Below are 18,516 nucleotides of genomic sequence, written 5' to 3'. Positions count from 1 at the left end.
ACCATATGATCTGGGATATCCCTGTGGCCAGTCGGGATCAACTGTCCTGGCTGTGTCCCCTCCCAACTCCTTGAGCTCGCCCAGACTCCTCACTGGTGGGGTGAGGAGCAGAAAAGGCCTTGACTCTGTGCAAGCACTGCTCAGCAATAGCAGTGTTATCAACACTGTTTCCAGGACAGATCCAAAACACAGCCCCAAAGTAGCTGCTCTGAAGAAAATTAACTCTACCCCAGCTGAAACCAGCTCATTTGGGCTCTTCAGCCAACGGCAGGACTTTATGTTTAGACCCCAGAGAAGCAGTGGTGTTGAGCAGCTTCAGGCAGTGAAAGAGAGGGGAGCCTAGGGTGCATAGTGCAGTTTCTTCTAATTGATCATGGGAGAAGGTCTCCTCAGGCACAAGTAACATCCATGTTGGTAAAACCCTACTGGAAAAATAAACAGGACGAGATGTGATTTACCTTGGCTACCGGTATTTAGAAAGGGAAGAGAAGGGAATGCCAGCAAATTTCCATGGTTCTCCCTGCACTAGCAGGGAATTAGTTGTTGCAATGTGATGGTCAAATGTAAACAAGACTACCCTCAGGGTACTAAAAGCTATCCCTAGCTGCATACTTCAATACAGATGCTACAGCTGTGTGAGGCAGAGGCAGCAGTAAATAAAAAAAATAAAAAAAAAAATTAAAAAAAAAAAAAAATCCAAAAAGCTTCTAAAAAGGAAGGTGGTCCATACTGGGCCTTTAATCCACAAAATCTGCAAAGCTGGGTGTGAATTCTTTTCCTTGTTAAATTTCACACTTTATTTGAAGAATAATACTATGCATGTATGAAAGCACTTGGTTATAATATCAACCTAATTTTACCTTTTGGCTGTTATTCCAAAACCTGACTGTCAAGTCAGGATGTAAAGGAATTCAAAGGATGCAAACTTTGCTCCATATTAATTGCACTTATGATATCACAGGTATTCAAATTACTGCTTACAGTTAGCTACTTTTGATACCACAGCTGGTTTAGTTTAAGGAGCAACTTCACTAGATGGTTTTTACCTTTACAGGTTTAAAACCTCTCAATATTGTATTGAACATTTCATGGGTAGAGCAGTGATGAAGCCCTGCAGGCATTTAGAAATAAGTCCCCAGATGAAAGCATCGTTAGAAGATGGAAAAGTTTTATTAATTAAATGTCTAGCTTGAAATTTTTCTAGCTGTTCTGTAACAGATCACAAGAGACTTCTCTCCCACTTATCCCTGGACCTTTTCTTCCATGCAATAGTAAAGATTTTTAAAATAATGTTTGTTAAAGGCACAACCTAACTCTTCTGAAGGACAGGATTTTTGCCATGAGGACTGGGGCATCACTCACCTGATCTGTACTCAGTAAAGAAGTTTTTCTCTCTGCCTCTGCCTGCTGAAGGATGCTCCGGGGTCAGCCCTCAGGAACTCTGTTTCTCCAAACTGGAATTCTTCCTGGTAGGAATCTGTGAAGCTGTAGGTACAGACATGACCAGACACACTTTGGCAGCTCCAAAAAAACTGAAACTCAGTTTAGAGATAAGTCAAGTTTATGCACTAGCTGCTTCCTTCAAAGTTAGCATCTCCAGTTTACAAGCAACACATTAACCCATCTATGGTGGGGAGCTAAAAGCACCAGGATGGCCATTTTCTAGTGCAGAAGTATCAAGGCAGCTACATATAACCTCTATTACTAGTCAAGATTTTCACTCCTTTCCCATTAAGGAACACAGTTTTAGAAATAATGGCTAGATTTTATTATTATCATCATCCAATCTTTAATTGTAAGTTCTGAGAAGAGCCAACTAGCCCCACTAGCACAAGTACTTTACAAAGAATTCAGAGAATCAATAGGAAGATAAGGTCTCAAATTAACAACTTAAGATACAAAATGAAATTTATGCTAAAGCAGCTTCTCATTTACTACAGAGTATAAAACCACAATCACTCAATTCATCAGAAATAAGCAATTTAAGGCTGGGTCCTGCTTTCTACCAGTTTCCACATCTTAGACATAAAAACCTTTGTGAACATCCAAACCCAATTTTCAGGTAAGCAAAAGCACTTCTTTTCATGCAAGAAATTGAGGTTATATGAATGACTGAAATATTTATCTGGTTATCTGGTCTAGTGGCATCAAGACAGAACTAGGACTTGTGTATGGAAGTTGATCAATATGAAAGGATGAACAAATCAAAGTGCTTTATCAAAACAAAAATTGTAAAGTTGAGACCTGAATTGGAAACGAATGGGCTTACAAGCTGAGTAGTTGGGAGGGTTCATTGTCTAAAAAAAGAATCCTACAGTTATTTGCTTGTGACAAGAACAAGTTAGCATAGAACAATGGCAATAGGCTGTTTTCTGCATCCAATAAGAGAAGTAATGGGTTTAAACTGAATCAAGAATGATTCAAACAGATGATTGAGAACAGTTTTTAACAGTGGACATACTGACATAATGGAGTAAATGACTGATGCAGGATATGAAGTCTTCATCATTAATTATCTTAAGAACAGCTTGGGACAGGTAACAAATGTCCCATCCTGTCCTCTCTAAATCTATTTGAGATAGAGCTAAGTATCACTAATTATTCTTAAACTGGCTTTATTAAAAAACAAGAGAAAAAAGAAGAGGGGAGGAACACCCACAACAACTCACTCAAGTCATCCCTGCTCAAGCAGCAGCTTAAATGAGCGTGAAAAGCCAAGAAAATATTTCTAAACCTTCCATCAGAGAGACCTCTGCTGTACTTGGCCTGATCTCCTACAACCCTTTCCCATTATTTTAACAAGTGCTGCACTTTAAATGCTATCCATAGCACACCTGAAACTAGTTTCATGCCTCTCCATAAATAAACAAGAGGCTACTCATTTCACAGCTGTATGGCAAAGCATTAAAGACAGCTCTACCACAGCGAGGGCAGTGCTAGGGCTGTGTGGTCCCACACCCTGCACTTGCTGGCACAGCTGGGATTTCTACCCGTTGCAAGTAAACAACCACACAGTCTTTGCTTACACAAACACACCCCACCTCTCCTTTCCCCTCAGCTCCTCTCACCTTAAAAAAATGGGGCAAAAATTACTGGGTTAATGGTGTGGGGTTTGTGCTGTCTTGATTTATTCTACAGCTCCAATATTTGTTATTCAAATACTGGCAAAGGCACAATTACCAGATTTCCTCATAGAAAATGTTATGAGACACTAATCTATTGCAGAGTACTCCAGAACAAACTATTTACCAATGTTTCCATGGAAGTCAGCACTGCCTCTTTTTCACAGAGCAAAACGAAAATGTACAAAGCATCTTTAAATTGGGGCTCAAGTCTTTTTATACATTAAAGCTGATTTTTCAGGAGACTTCAGCACTCTGTACAGAACTTTACACAGATTACAGGGCTCCTGGACCACATAGCTTCATATCTTGCCATAACATGATAGTCTACCATATCAGTTCCTCTCTGTTTCTGAATTATAGTTGTCTTTTAAAATGAGTTGTCTCTTTTTTTCCATCCCTTCCTGCCATGCTGTTCTCATGGTTAAAAAAATCCCCATCTTCTTCCAGCTTCCAGGCTGAAGTGATTCATTGCTGATGTACAAAACCCTGTTTTTATGCCAGTATTGTTCATAGCTTGATTACCTCTCTCCCACTCTGCTGTTCATGCTGCTGTGCACCACTGTCCTCTTTCAACCTTGACTTTGAGACTAAATAAACCACACATCTTGGTCTTCTCCAAGACAGAGGGCTGTTATTTCACTTGACATTTCTCTGTATCTCTTAAAAATATGAATTCATTCACTTGGGACTTGGATGGCTAGGGCAGAGAACATGTTAATGCCACTGCACATTTGCCCTTTTCACAATTAGCTCACTCAGGGGTTCAGAGTCACTCTGAGCCACCGATGCCCCCTGACCAGGCACACCTGCACACTGCTGCTACAGCAGTTCTGCAAAGCCAACTCCAGCATACCAGAGGTGTCGCTCAGCTTCGGTCAGCCTGATATGGACTTGGCCTCTTCAGAAAAGCTAACTTATTTGTCCAACATCTCACAGACAGTGTGGCACCAGGGACTGAGCCCAGTTCCTCTGAGAGCTTTTGAATACCTCAGCCATGAGATACTGCCTCCATCCTTTCAACTCCTTCAGTCTCCCACCAGATTCCTGCACGCTTTCTAACTTCTGGCACAGACCGGGCAATGCTCCTTGTGCCAGACGTGTTGCACGATCCATTCCTGTCCCAGGTGTGTCCAGCGTTGAGTGTTGACCAAGTGCTACAGTGGAGAAAAAAACAACACAATGACTGACAAGGAGTATGAAAAAGGAGGCAGCAGGCACCGACTCCTTCAGTGCTTGACTTTGCAGCACAGGCATTGATTGTCTCTGTAACAGTGTGCGTATACAAGAGGTTTCCTGGCATTTTTTGAAAAGCTCATACTGAAAACAATAGGTATCAGTGATACGCACATGAGTCACTGCTAGAACTGGGACTTTCAAATCCTGTGTGCAAACACCTGTCACTTGAACCAAGGACATGGACAAGGATCTCCTCCAGACTCCTCTGTTCTGGTGGTAATGCCCACTGAAGTGACTGCAAAGGTACTCCCAAATGCAGCTCAGGCAAAGGCAGCAGGATGAGACAGCTCTCACATCATCCCTTGTGCTCCCAAACTGAGCCTGACAGCAGCAGGAGGTGGGCAAAGACTTTATTTTCACAAGTTTAAGCTTTAAAACCTCCATTTTGCAAGAGAGCACTTCTTCCCATGCCTCCCACTCTGATGCTGCTAGGAGAGCAGGGGGGCAGTTAATAAATTCCTTATGGAATTTAGGGAAAAGGAAGAATCTGGTTTGCAGGAGAAATGTGTTTGTGTGGGCTGAAAAAGTTGTAGCAGAAGGCAAGTCACCGTTGCCCTGTGGACCAGCACTCCACCCGGGGGGCTGGTCCAGTGCCAGTTGTCTGCACAGCCATTTGAACTGAGACAGTTTTCCCCCTGCAGTTCAGACTCAAACTCACCCTCCATCCCCCTGAGGTTTCTCCCTCTGTCTGCTCCAAGCAATACCCTCAGGCAATTGCCAGCACTTCACTGCAGTTCAGCAGTTCTTGTTCCCTACTTCTCCTCCCAGCTTGCTCTCTCAGTATTCCTTCCTTCCCTCACGCATACTCCTAGCTGCCTTTTCCAGTTAAACCAGTCACAATTTACAGCTGCTCCTACTGATCAAATCCCAGTTCCTCGTCCCTCTCACAGCCAAGCTATCTGCCAAAAAAAGCACTCTTTCTACAACTTAAAGGTAATTCCTTTCCCCATCCCCTCAGGTTTACCCCATCTGTCATCAGTGTCTTCTCTCTCTAATCTACAGTACTTTACAATATTTAAGCACCAGAAAGCTGAGCACTTGCTTTGGGAGCCTTCCTTAGGAATACTAGCAACAAGGAAAGAGGGGCTAGGGGAGAAGGCATCAGTGGGAACCAGGAAAGGCAGACTCCTCCCTGCTCAGCCCCAGTGCTGCAGGCCCTGCCATATTACATGCTTTGGATTCCCACTGCTGTATGTCTTGTACAACACCGAGTGTTCTATGGGAAAGAACGAGTTTTGTGCATGCTCAGTGGAGATAAAACCAATGCAGACTTTATTTGGTATAAAATAAAGATACACACACATACCAAAACCACTTTTACTGAACACATGCTGTCCATTTTATACAAACATTAATATATTTGGCCAAATCAGAATAGAAGGCAGAGGTAAAGAAAAAAAAAAACAAAGGGGACATCCTCCTCACAGAGATCATTTCTGCTACCCAAAAGGGAGTTCCTGTCCCAAAGCACTGAAGTGACAAATGATTTCAAAGAAGTATCTTCAGGAGTATTTGAACACAGGCAAAAGGCCACCACATCCTAAGTCCAAAAGAATATGCACTGTTTCAACTGAAATTCCCCTAAGAGACTTAAACCTGAAGCCCATGACAAAAAGCTTCAGCCTATGTACAGTTGAAGCTGGACAATTAGAAACAGGGCAACAACTTTGGAAGTGCCAGGGAAAGGCTGGATTCCCACTTAACAACACCAAGAAATGGCGCTGCAGGTGCCATAGGTTAGCAGCAGAGCTTAACACCTCAGTGCTGGAAGCAAGAACTTCCCAGTACTTAATACCCAGACAGATTCCAAGTCCTAAAATGTTAAAATCTGCTTCCAGCTTGTTGTCCAGAGCTAAGACTGCCAGAGATATGTCTCAGCAACAAACACCAGGTCCCTTCACCATTGAAACCCACCGCCTCAACAAGTTTGGATCTAACATTCATCTCTTTAAACCACAGCCAAGGACAATCTGGACCCTGTCCCCTCACACACACACTCCACCAATGGGGTGTTGAAAACTGCTAGTGTCAGGTTTGACAATTGTATTTTTCCCATATCATTCTCCATGGCAGTAGGTGTCGTGTCAAGTTAAATAGGAATGACAAAGTAACATCTAAGATACTCCCAGTGCTGCACGGACTGTATGGTGACTCTGAGAAATGACATGTACCATCAGAGAGTCTCAGTGACAGCTCTTTGTGTTCAAGAAAGGAACAGAACATGCTGTTGGGCTTGCTGGCTCTCATGGTTTTAGTTGTTTATTTGCATTATCATAATAAATCCAGAAACTCTGCACGTATTTCTTATCATTGGTCTTTACTGAAAGTGGTGATATTGAGAACCTAATGCAGAAACTCAGGACTTTTCTTCATGCACAAACTGATGGGGGGGGTGGGGGCTAAAATGACCCATGCAATACTGAAATTGTTAAATAAGTAACTCCACAAGTATTTAACACTTCTGTTAAATACTGCAACTGATACTAAACTATTTCTATTGGACCTGAAGTATGCAAGTATGTACTGTGGATATCTACAAGGACTCCATCAGTAACGTTCTAAGCAGTAAAATTAAGGCAGGGGCCAAGTATTTCTTGGCCCTGGACTTTCAGCATTTCCCACAAGTATGTCAGTACAGTTTGCCTCCTCGAAAGAAACAATTTAAATATATAGATGATGTTGTAAAAGAGCAGTTAACAATTCCAGTGTGGAAATATCACAGCCTTTTATGAATAATTACAGTACTCAAGTTTCTACCTCCCTTAAGGCAGAACGTGTGACAACTAGAAGTAAAAACAGGTGACAGAAATAAGTCTTGTGAGGAGTTGTCAGTTTTGCACCCATTTCCCACTATGACTTTTTAATACATTAAAGTTGTTAATCCGTTACATGTAATGTAGCACAAGTAGGTAATTTTAACAAATCTCAGTCAGAACTACTAAAACTCTAGGGCAAAGTCCTGCCCTCTGATTCTAAGTTTGCCAAGTTCAGGTTGGCTATAAAAATGTGTTTACTGTTCCCTTGCTTACCATGCCATCCCCTGCTCTAAAAGAGCATTAGGGTTCCGTTTCCTACATCATTTACTAGAAGTGTGACTTTACTTCAAAATGGCCAAGCCATAAATGTCCAGCTGTTCTCAAAATGCAGTCTAACCACGGGTGTCCTGCTTTCAGCAAGTTCTGCTTACTTCCAAAGACCTCTGCCAGTGAAACTTCGTGCTGGTCATCCTAATCAGACCTTTTTCTGTCTTCTCAGGTAAGTACCAACATTGACATTTGACAGTACATTTGTTTTTCCTTCAATGTCTGAGTTTCAGGACCAACAAGTATATGCTGTAAGCATCCTGAACGATGTTTTCTAATGCCATCAAAACACCCTTAAGAGAAAAATGGGATGCATTTGTTGGAGAGCCCTAGTTGCCCTCCTTGGGTAGAGAATTTCAGAAAGCGTTCTAATGATCGAAGCACACATGTCACACCATCAGTCATTAAGCAACTGTCATCCAGCCTTACATGCTCTTGCAGATACTACTCTAAGATGCCACTCTGGGCTACTCACTCCTTTTTCAGCTTTGGATAAATCCCTGTGGATTTTTTAGAAGAGTTTTCTAATGAACTCAGGTGCCCTGAATACAAACCACAAATTGCACTTGCTATATTTTGTACACTTGGCCCAACAGAGCCCTTTTTGCATTATACAAAAATTAAGAAAAAACAACCCTACAAGACAGCTTGGAGTGAAAAAAAAATTAAATTAATCACTAATAAAGAGCAATTGGGCTAGTGAACAACTTTTGTTGATAGAAATAATTTTTGATACAGAAAGTGCATCTATCATAGAATCATAGAATATCCTGAGTTGGAAGAGACCCACAGGGATCATCCAAGTCCAATTCCTGGTCCTTCCCAGGACCATCCCCAAGAGTCACACCATGTGCCTAAGAGCATTGTCCAAATGCTTCTTCAATTTTGTCAGGCTTGGTGGTGTGACCACTTCCCTGGGGATCCTGTTCTAGTGCCCAACCCCTCTCTGGATAAAAACCTTTTCCTAATATCCAAAAACCCCCTGACACAGCTTCATGGTGTTCTCTCAGGTCATTTAACTTGTCACCACAGAGAAGAGATCAGTCTCTGCCCCTCTTCCTCTCCTGGTGAAGGAGCTGTAAGCTGCTATGAGGTCTCCCCTCAGTCTCTTCTTCTCCAGGCTGATCAAACCAATTGGCCTCAGACACTCCTCATGTGGCTTCCCCTCTAGACTCTTCACCATCTTTGTAGTTCAAATATGGAAACTGCTTCAGAAAGTACTAAATAATTAGTGGATTTCTTTCCAGCTAGAAGAATCAAGTTAAGCTAGATGGCCACACTTCTTTCTTCATCATGATGAATGATTGTAAGTGAAACTAAGTGTAGATTTCTAAAAATCTATGAAAGACATTTACCACCCGAAACAGCAAAATGAGACTCCCTACCAAGGTGAAGAAAATGTTTAGCAGATGCATCATACAATTCTGTGGCTGCAACTAGCTAAGAACAAATCAACGAGATACATTAAATGGGAGATTAAAATCCAGTGTAAGAAAATAAGTACCGTATCATCTTTTGGCATGCATGAAAATCTTATTTTCTTCCCAAACCTGTCAGTACAGGCCAGGATGGGTGTAGTCTCAGAAAAGCTTTCCAAAATAGGTTACCTGACACAGGTTATCAAGGCATTAATACAGGTATTGTCTATCTACACAAATACCATTATTAAATGCCACTAGAACACTCAGAGACAAATTCGATGTCACAGGCACTGTTAGAAAATACAGAAATATCTCTTACATAATACACAGGGTTGTTCCAGCACAAAATGAGCCCCTGTAATTTTTACTTCAAACAGAAACCCCAGGATGCAGAATCATATGAAGCACACTACTGGGAAATGGATAGATTTGCTAAAACACATTTTTCTGTTATATAATGAAAGAAACCTGCTTCTTGTGCCAACATATTCTCAAGTGGGAAGGTCAAGAAAGAAAAAGAGCTAAAATAAATGTTCATACTAACTCACTGACATGCTTTACAGCACAACACTCAGCACAAAAAACTACAATGCAATTGAAATGTTTACTACAAGGTAATGTAACATCTTTGAACTGCCTTTATTTCCAGCACTTTATACAAATACTGCTTTCTTCCTGATCCTGGATCATCCTCGATTTGAAGTTCATGTTCTCGGGTTGTATTTGCGGACTGCATGTAAACATCCCTATAATCCTGTACACTCTCGTGGGGCCATTTAAACACTGACATACTGTAATGGACTCAAAAGCAGTCTCTATAAAGTTAAAAACTTCATCCCTAAATTACAATTGAACCTTCTACAACCACATTAAGAAATTAAGAAACAAAGGTACTCACAGATACACACACACGCACACCCTTCTCATATAAGCTAGAGGATATTTGCAGGAAAATGTAATTTTAAAACCTAAAATAAAACTTGAGGGTTTTCTTTTTTCCCTTTTATTCTTTAATACAAGGTTTTATTTGGGAACTTCATGATTAATTTGTCTTAGCCTCTTAGGAAACATTTGCTTTTGTCCAGGCGTTGCCAGCTGAAAGGATGTTATTGTTCGGAAGGGATGTGACCAGGAGGAACCCGTGCACAGCACAATATGTCAGCCCGGAAGCAAGGGAAGAAAAGTGATTCTCTCATCTGACTGAGAAAACAAAATGGAAATATCAAGCTTTTGTTTTCCAGTTACAGTCACCCTATACATGTCCCAAAGAAACATATTAGTCACCTGTATCTCACATAAGTATCACCAAACTGTATCAGCATATATTAAAAAATATCCTACTTCCAAAAGAATTACAGATTTCTTCAGAAAAGCAAAGATTTCTGCCACAAACATCTCTGAAACATGTAAGCAGGAGAATGCTTACCCTCTCTGCACAACCGCTTACCCTGCTGGTAGACAGAGTTGGACACGGTTCCCTGTCCCTTAGCAAGCGCCCCCTCCCCACAGCATCAGCAACCTGTAGGGGCAGAGACCGTCCCCGCAGAAGGGACGGAGCAGGTTGGGAGCAGGCACCCTCCTGCCCGCCCAGGCCTGCACTGACCCCTGCAGCGACTTCACAGAAGCCTCTTGTACGTGTTTCAGTAGCGGAAGGACAGAGCCGAGCGTGCTTCAGCGCTCAGGGAGGGCAGTTCTCTCACAGCAGCACCCTCCAGGCCCTCTTAGTTCCTTGCTGAGAGTCTTCATTTGGGGGATTTTTAAGTTTTGATGCAGTTTTTTTGAAGCACACTTGTGCTTTGTACACGATCACAGCTTCAAGTTGAAATGGCTCCAAGATTGATGCCGTACTCGGAGGACACTCTTACCAAAACCTTCTCTTAAATAAATCATCCCCTCTGCCCTGCACAGCCCCACTGAAACTACAGCGGGACGGTGGGCCTGGACCCTGCCGCGCTGCCTGCACCCGAGGCGAGGCAAGTGCCCCTCAGCCGGAGCAGACCCTAGGGAGCGCCCAGCCAACGAATTGGGCGCCCACCGTGCCAGCAGAGAACCCCCGCGCTCAGCTCTGCCCGACAGCACCCGCCTGCCCTCGGGCCCGTCCGGGACGCGGGGCGAGGGCGCTACCGGGCGTCGCCGCTGCTGAGAGGGTAGGCGAGGATGCTCATGGCCTCGCCGCACGCCGCCTCCACCTGCCGCACCTGCTGGCGGCTGAGGCGCTCCCGCCAAGCGTGCACGGCCTCCCGTGCGTCGCGGGCGGAGATGAGGAAGGGCCGGTCGGAGGAGTAGGCGGCTCCGCGGGTCATGTTGAGCACGAAGTCCTCCAGGGCGGGCGGCACCGTGAGCCCGGCGAAGCGCAGCAGGCGGCGCAGCTCGGCGCGGGGCTCCCGCACCAGGTCCTCGTAGCGCAGCTGCGTGTAGCGGCGGCGGAGCCAGCCAGGGGCGCGGCGGGCCAGGAGCAGGTCGCGGAGCCAAGCCTGGCAGATCACCTCCAGCGCGCCGCCGAGGAAGAACTCGGCGCGGTGCTGCGGCTGCGACGCCCGCCCGCCGCCCAGCAGCCCGGGCGGCAGCAGGAGATGCTGCTGCTGGTGGCGGGGCGACCCCCGCGGCTCGGCGCGGTGGCGGCTCCGCAGCACCTGGACGCTCTCCCGCAGCAGCGCCTGCCGCGCCTTCAGGCGGGAGTTGTGGACGGCGCGGGGGTCGCGGAAAAGCTGCACCACCCGCAAGTTGAGGCCCGGCTCCCGCAGCAGCGGCAGCAGCGCGCCCAGCTCCAGCAGCCGCACGTCCTTGATGACCACCACCGGGTACTTGCGGCACTCGGCCTCCAGCTCCCGCAGTGCCCGCGGCGGGCACTTCTCCTCGCAGGCGGCGCCGTCGACGAGGCCGATCTCCCCGCGGGTCCGAGGGGCGGCGGGGCAGAGCGGCGACGAGCAGATCACCTTGTTGGTCCGCCAGCCGAAGATGCTGGCCGTGGTGAGGTTGTCGGCGGCGGGCGGGGCGGGGGCCAGCGGGTCGCGGGGAGCGGGCGGGGCAGCGTAGAGGCGCAGGACGGAGAAGTCGCATCGGAAGAGGGCGCGCAGCATGTCGCGGAGGGCGCCCTGCAGGCTCAGCGCGTCCCCCGGGTAGAGCGCCTGCCACAGGTGCCACATGGGTTCGTAGAGGTAGAAGACGTCGGGGTGCTGGTTGAAGAGCTCCCCCAGGAAGGAGGAGCCCGTGCGCCAGGTAGCGTGCAGGTAAATGTGCCGCTTCCCCGCCGCCCCGGCGCTGCCGTTCCCCGCCGCCCCGGCCGTGCCCGCCTCATCCTCCTCCTCCTCTTCTTCGTCCAGCGGCGGCCGCTGTTCCCAGCCCCACTCGCTCAGCGCCTCCTCCAGGCTGGGGCAGCGCCGTAGCAGCGGCTCCTCGTCCGCCCGCCCGCGCCTGGCCCCGTAGTCCAGCGCATAGGGCACCAGCAGGAGCAGCAGCAGCGTGTACAGCACCAGCACCGCGGCGAAGCGACGGTGTTCGCCCCGCCACCGCCGCCGGCCCTTCATTGCGGCGGGCGGCTCGGACCGCCGGTGCTCCGCCGACTCTGGCTGCCGGAGGGCGGCTTTTTGCAGAGAGGCAAAGTTATCGGCGGCGGCGGCGGGGATGTGGGCGGCGGGCGGTCCTCCCCGCCAAGGAGCACGCCCACGGGCACGCCGGCCCGGCTCGGGGCCGCTGGCCGCGCCGCCCGCCCGCTCTCGCCGCCGCCTCCTCCTTCTCCTCCTCCTCGTAGCACGACGCGGAAGCGCCCGCACCTGCCCCCGCCGCCAGAGCAGCCGCCGCCGGGGCGCGGGCTGCTGCTGCTCCCGCTGCTCCCGCCGCCGCTGCGCCGGGCTCCAGGCCGCCCTTCACCCGGCCTCCCTCCCTCCCTCCCCCCCGGGCAGGGCCGGAGGGGCGGGCTCGGCACGGCGGGAGTCACCCCGGCCCGGGAAGGGGCGCACCGAAAAGGAGTTATGTTCGCCAGGACAGGTACCGAGCAGCCGAGGGTGTCCCGAGGAGGAGCGGTTGGTCCTGCTATTCTCCGGAGCTCCAGAGAAAGAACACGCAACACGCTACAGTAGCACGAAGCGGTGCAAAAGTATTTTTAGGATGGATGACAGCTATTAAAATCTGCAGTGAGTTTCAGGAGTGCTGCAGTTTGGCGCTATAGCGAGCTGCGGGGTTTCTCGGCCACGCTTTTATCTACGTGTGTGTGCTGATGGGATGTGGACATCTCGATCATGACTCATTGCTCCAATTTATACACCTAAAAGTTCTGTGTCTGTCTGAACTGGTCACCCTTTGCAGCTGGTAGGAAGAAATGGGCACCCACAGAGGGACACTCAACCTGGCTTGGATGTCTGATAGCTTCCTGATAACCTTCCTCTTGATTAACTAGTAGAAGCGTAAAGTTACCAGCTCAAACTTAGACTTCTAGTTTTTTAGACACCTAAGATTAGCTTAAGTAAGCCTATTGCGGGATGGAAAGTCAACAAGATGTTGATTTCAGGTGTTTAAATTCAAATGTATAGTCTCAAAATCTCCAGCCCAGCCCCTGCCTGACCTTGAAAGTTGCTCACAGAAAGAGATGGACCATGATCCTGGGTTCCTGGTAAAGGCATCCAGCTGTCAGGAAAGTGAGGTCCCCATTCTGCTGATGGTGTAGTGGGAGCTGCTGACTGTTCTCTAGGCAATAGGTGGCATCCTCTGTAAAATACTACTAATATTTAAGTATGGTGGGCAGAGTGAAATTAAGAGAGGATAACGCAGTTCTTGCCCTCAGTGCGTGATGCTTTGACTCCCAGAAGAGTCTATGTGGTATATATATTCACCTGTGGTTAGACACGTGACACAACCTTCGTCAGCCATATCACATGCAATGGAGAACAGAAACAACCCACTAGCTACATGGGTTCTAAAAATGCTCCTTCTATGGTACAGATATATAGATACACAGTCTGAAGCTGCTGCACATAGTGTTAATGTCCAGTTATTAAAGAATAATCCTATTCCGAATTTGTCAGGCAAAGTACAAGAAGCAGAAATCAATGTGAGAGAAAAAGCATGCTTCTGTCCAGGTGGTGAGCCAGCAGTCTGCCTGCTAATGCTTTATTTGCCCCCTGTTAAATAAGTGTTAAAGACTGGGCTTCTTGCCCTTAATAGTGTGCTGAGTGAGTAGACGGTGCCAAAAAAGACTTGTAACCTCCTGAGCAGAAAAGTGTGGAAATTATAGCATTGGAAAGGAAATTCTGCCTTCGTACTTGCCAGTGTGAGTTTCACCTCTGACTCAATAAATACCAGGATGTCATCCAGACCCTCAAGCAACTAAAGGAGGACAACAGAAAAAAAACATAGTTGCCAAAATTAGGTCACAGTCTTGCCAGAAAACCCCTTCCCATATAGAAAGAACAGGCATATCTAGTATTTTGAGAGGTGTCTCTGGTGTGGTTGACTTCTGTGACATCACGCGGAATAGTAATTCGGGTAGATTTACCAAGATGGGATTCTGAGAAGTGCAGATGAGAATGGATAGCTCTGAGATGCCAGAGTTTCCCCTTTGTAAGACAAAGCACCGAGGTGGCAGTAGCATCAGCACCATTTCTGACCAATGGTGCAATATGTGTTACCTTAAACTAATTTCCTATTGGTTTCTATGACACATACTTGTCTAAGAACTAAAATCAAGGTCTTAAAGCTGCCTAACTAAAGTAAAGCTGTCTTGAAAAGAATCAAACATCTCAGAGTAAGACAGCCTGTCAGACAAATGAACAACCGTGAAAATAAAACTATGTACATATTATGCTGATTTTTTTCCAGACAATGGAGCTACAAACTTCGGTGTCAACTATTCTAGAAAAAGGGAAAGATGCAAATCACTTTACCACAGGTTAAATCTGTTAGGAAAGATAAAATCACAGTTGTTAAAAGATTATCAAACCAAAAAAGAATGACAGTAAATGTTTTGTTCTGCACCTTCACAACGGTTCCTCTACCGCAAGAGGATTAGGCTGTGTTTACTTCAGTTGTTTTGGGTTAGGGCTTTTTTGGCATGAGGAGATTCCAGGAAAGCCAGTATTTATTCTGCCACCCAGCAGGTGCCTGAGCTAGGCTTGAAATTGCCGAGCTCCAGCCTTCCTGAGGGGTCACAAGAAGTACCTAATTTGAGCATTGAGGAGCAGATTGCTGGTCTGAATAGAGCTGTTTTCTTTGCTTGGTTTTCAGCCTGTACTAATGTGTTCTCCCTTCAGCACAGATAAGGAGGATAATTTTCTCCCATTTGGGCTTTTTTTATAAACCATAAAGACGTTATTTACATATACATGTACATATACAAATGATCTTCTGTTCTTCCTTCCAAGATCAGGACAGTTCTGTCTCCTGAAGGAGACAGCCATGTTCTTCTTCACTGACCTGCGAAGCAGTCTGCCCATTTGGCATCTAGCTCCTGCCATTTCTTGATGATAATTCTGTACTTAATGTTATTTTGTAAAGGGGGAAAAATAACATGGGCATAACATGCTCTGCATACTTTAGTATTGCAGTATTTCCTTTCTAGTTTCCAAGCTTGTCACTGAAAGTACTGGCTGTTTTATATCTAACATAACATTGGCTTCCTGTGTATTATCTCTAACTTAATTTTTGCTCTTCTGTCTCCCACAGTGCTTCTACTGACAAGAGAGACAGTAAATGCTGGAATACAGCATTTCATCCTGAGAATAATTTTTATCTTCTCAGGAGAGGCTTCAAAATAGAAATAGTTGCCTCTATATTGAGCCATCCATCTCTCAGCTCTCGCATGCTCTTGTCATTTTCAAAGAGTGCTTTGTGATTAAAAATAGCTTGATTAGCTGATAAAATTAAATATGCTTTGCACAGGGAGCACCACCCTCAAACATCCTGACTGTTAATGAACTCTCTGCTTGCACATGTTGTCACTCACAGGCTTCAGCCAAGAGGAAGTCTGTGGTTAATGGCAGCTTAAAAACCTTCAAGAAGCCAACAAGCTAGGACGATGTCTTTATTTTTGGAGTTGCTTTGTCATTAGATGTTCCAACATGTGCAACATCACATGTTTGACATATGAGACCAGACTTAGCAGGTTACATTTTAGAAGGGACTTGTTGAGAATAACAGGATGGGGAAGCCGGTCCAGGCGAGGTAGCTGGGGCAGAAGGGATTTTTTGCAGTGGAGTTTCACCCAAGGTGGAACAGAGATTGCGTGCCTGTAAAAGGTCAAAAATATCAAGAGGTTCTGAGAGACTCGATGGAAATTTAGCAGATCCAGAGAAAGTGGAAAGTGAGACAAAACCAGGAGACTGGTGAGCAGATGGGTAGAAGTGGCATCAGATGCAAAGCTACATGCATAAGGTAGTAATCAACTTTGCTCATACACCCAATGTCACTCTTCAGCACTTGCAAGAAAGACGAGGAAATGATGCAGGAAAATGGTGGTGTTCACAACTACCTTGGTCTGTGTACTCCTTTTGCTTGTTTTGGCTGGCACAAATCCAGACCTTTGAGTTTCTCTTTAGGCTGATTCGAGAGAAGCTAGGTGTACAACTTCAGGTTTTGGTTAATATAATCATACAGTCTTCGTGCAGATCACGCTAGCCAACAGCTCTGCCAAAGAGCAGGGGCAGCAGGAAGGCACGAGACTCCTCTGTGCCCTTCAGACTGAAGGGAGCTGGCAGCTGAGTTTGGGGACCAGCAGCATATGTGGAGTCAGAAGGGAGGGGATGCATTGCTTCCTTCTCTCTCAGATTTCTCTTCCTGAGAACTGGTAAAGTTGTAAAGTTAGGCATGCTGCTGCTCTCTGCTGCCTGACATAAGAGCTGAGCACAGAGCGTGAGCTGAGGAGGTGTTCAGATGAAGCCAAATCCAGCCCTGCAGCTTGTTTTTGGGCTAACGGGTGCTTGATTCATCATTCAGCATCACTGGACCAGCTAGCTGCATCAGCCTAATGTGTACCCAGCTAGGGGAGCTCTTCTGCACCCAAGAGAAGCAGAGGCATTTTATTTCCACTTCTGATTTTTTAAAAATGAAGATATTAGTAATATACTATACTCTAAGTGTCAGAGTGGGAATTGTCTGTGGCTTTCCAATATGTGGCTTTTCCAAAAATGTGAGATATGAGCATTGAAATGGAAAAAACAAATTGAAAGCAGGTGATTTTTTAATTTGAAACATGGCTACTTTTATGCTATCAGTGATCTTGTGAGCTCCTCTAACTTCCTCTAAGAAAGGAAGCTAATGCCATCGTTGAAGATGATAGAAAATGCTACTAGAAAATGTAACAAGAAAATGCAGGAGGTGGAAGGCAGAGCAAAGCAGGTTTATGTATTAGTTGAGGTTTGACAGGAAGCTCAGAAGGAAAAATCTGTTATTATTTATAAACATGTAAATTCAGATGAATCATCAACAATGAAAGAAGAAAGCATCTATTCTGTGATCCAAGTCCATGCTGATGTAACTTGAGTCTTCCTAAGTTATGCCAAGGATGACTCTGATCTGAAGACTTTAGGCCTCTCCCCTGCAGAGTGGGCTCTGTTGTCCCATTAGCAGAGAATCACTTCTCTCACAGCCCAGAAATGGGCTTGTGCTACACCAATAGCCAGCACCTCCATCAAGCCTCCCCCTGCCTGGCAATTAACAGTAGCTGCCGAAGAAAAATTATTCCGATGGTACAAGATGTGTGGGAAATAATTGCGTTTAGTGGCAGAAACTGTGAATCGTTTTCTGTTTTCTCTCATTGTCACAGGCTTACTATTGCTGAATTAGAGATGCTGATTAAGAATAACAGCAAGCTTTCGCAACTAAACAAGTTAAGCCATTGTGTCGGCATAATTAGGGAACTAAATCTTTCAGAGTTCAGTCAAGCAAAGAAATGAACTAGAAAATTTGAGACCTATTTTTAACTGGGGATTTTTTTCCCCTCAAAATAACCTCTTAGACAGCCATTGTAGCAAAATACTTGCAAGTCTCCTGTGCCTTCCTAAGGCAACACTTTCATGCATAGAATATAATTTTTGGACTCAGTATCTATCTGCCTTTTTATTCACTTCAATCATATGTGCAAATCTGTATCGGCATGTGCAAATGAAAATGCTGAGGGCTCAGTCACGGCACCTACTTAATAAATATGTCCAATCAAGCTTTCTAAAGATAATTTTGTAAGTTCAGAATTTCTGATGCAAATTATTCCCACAAGACATTACTGTGCCTTGGAAGAAAGACAAATGCCAGAATGTATAATTCACTTGAAATTTCATCTGGTATATGCTTCCACAAGATTATTTACCTTTTATAAGGAAAAATGTTAGCAGGCAAAAATATAGTGATTCTGGGAAACTCCTGGGTTCCTGCAGCCTTTGGGAACCAGTTTAACTCCCTGGCTGTCATTACTGGTTATTAATGAGGAAGTCTTCTCTGGGCTTGTTATGCTGTTAATTGGGGTTTTCCAACTGGAATGATAGTCAGCAGTTGACAATTTCTTTTGTCAACTGTCTAATGAGAGCAACAGATTTCAAAATTGGTGTTAGTCTCTTGCTTTGGGTCCTCACTGCAAGTTTAACAAAATCTGTCCGAAGCAATCATAGCACAACTACACACCTGTGGTAGTTCTATCTGAACAACAATAAAAAATGTTACATGCGA

General features: G+C 45.6%; 1 protein-coding gene across 1 annotated transcript; it reads right to left on the bottom strand.

Moving 5' to 3' along the window:
* Positions 1-5,610: 5,610 nt before the first annotated feature.
* Positions 5,611-12,477, bottom strand: CHST7 (carbohydrate sulfotransferase 7). Its single transcript, XM_027726376.2, has one exon. The coding sequence runs from the start codon at positions 12,390-12,392 to the stop codon at positions 10,986-10,988; it is 1,407 nt and encodes a 468-aa protein (XP_027582177.1). The 5' UTR covers positions 12,393-12,477; the 3' UTR covers positions 5,611-10,985.
* Between the last annotated feature and the right edge of the window lie 6,039 nt (positions 12,478-18,516).

Source organism: Pipra filicauda, unplaced genomic scaffold (assembly GCF_003945595.2).
Source record: "Pipra filicauda isolate LSUMZ 115617 unplaced genomic scaffold, ASM394559v2 scaffold68_size4259465_pilon, whole genome shotgun sequence".
Lineage (NCBI taxonomy): Eukaryota > Metazoa > Chordata > Aves > Passeriformes > Pipridae > Pipra > Pipra filicauda.
This window is presented reverse-complemented; position numbering and strand designations above follow the sequence as displayed.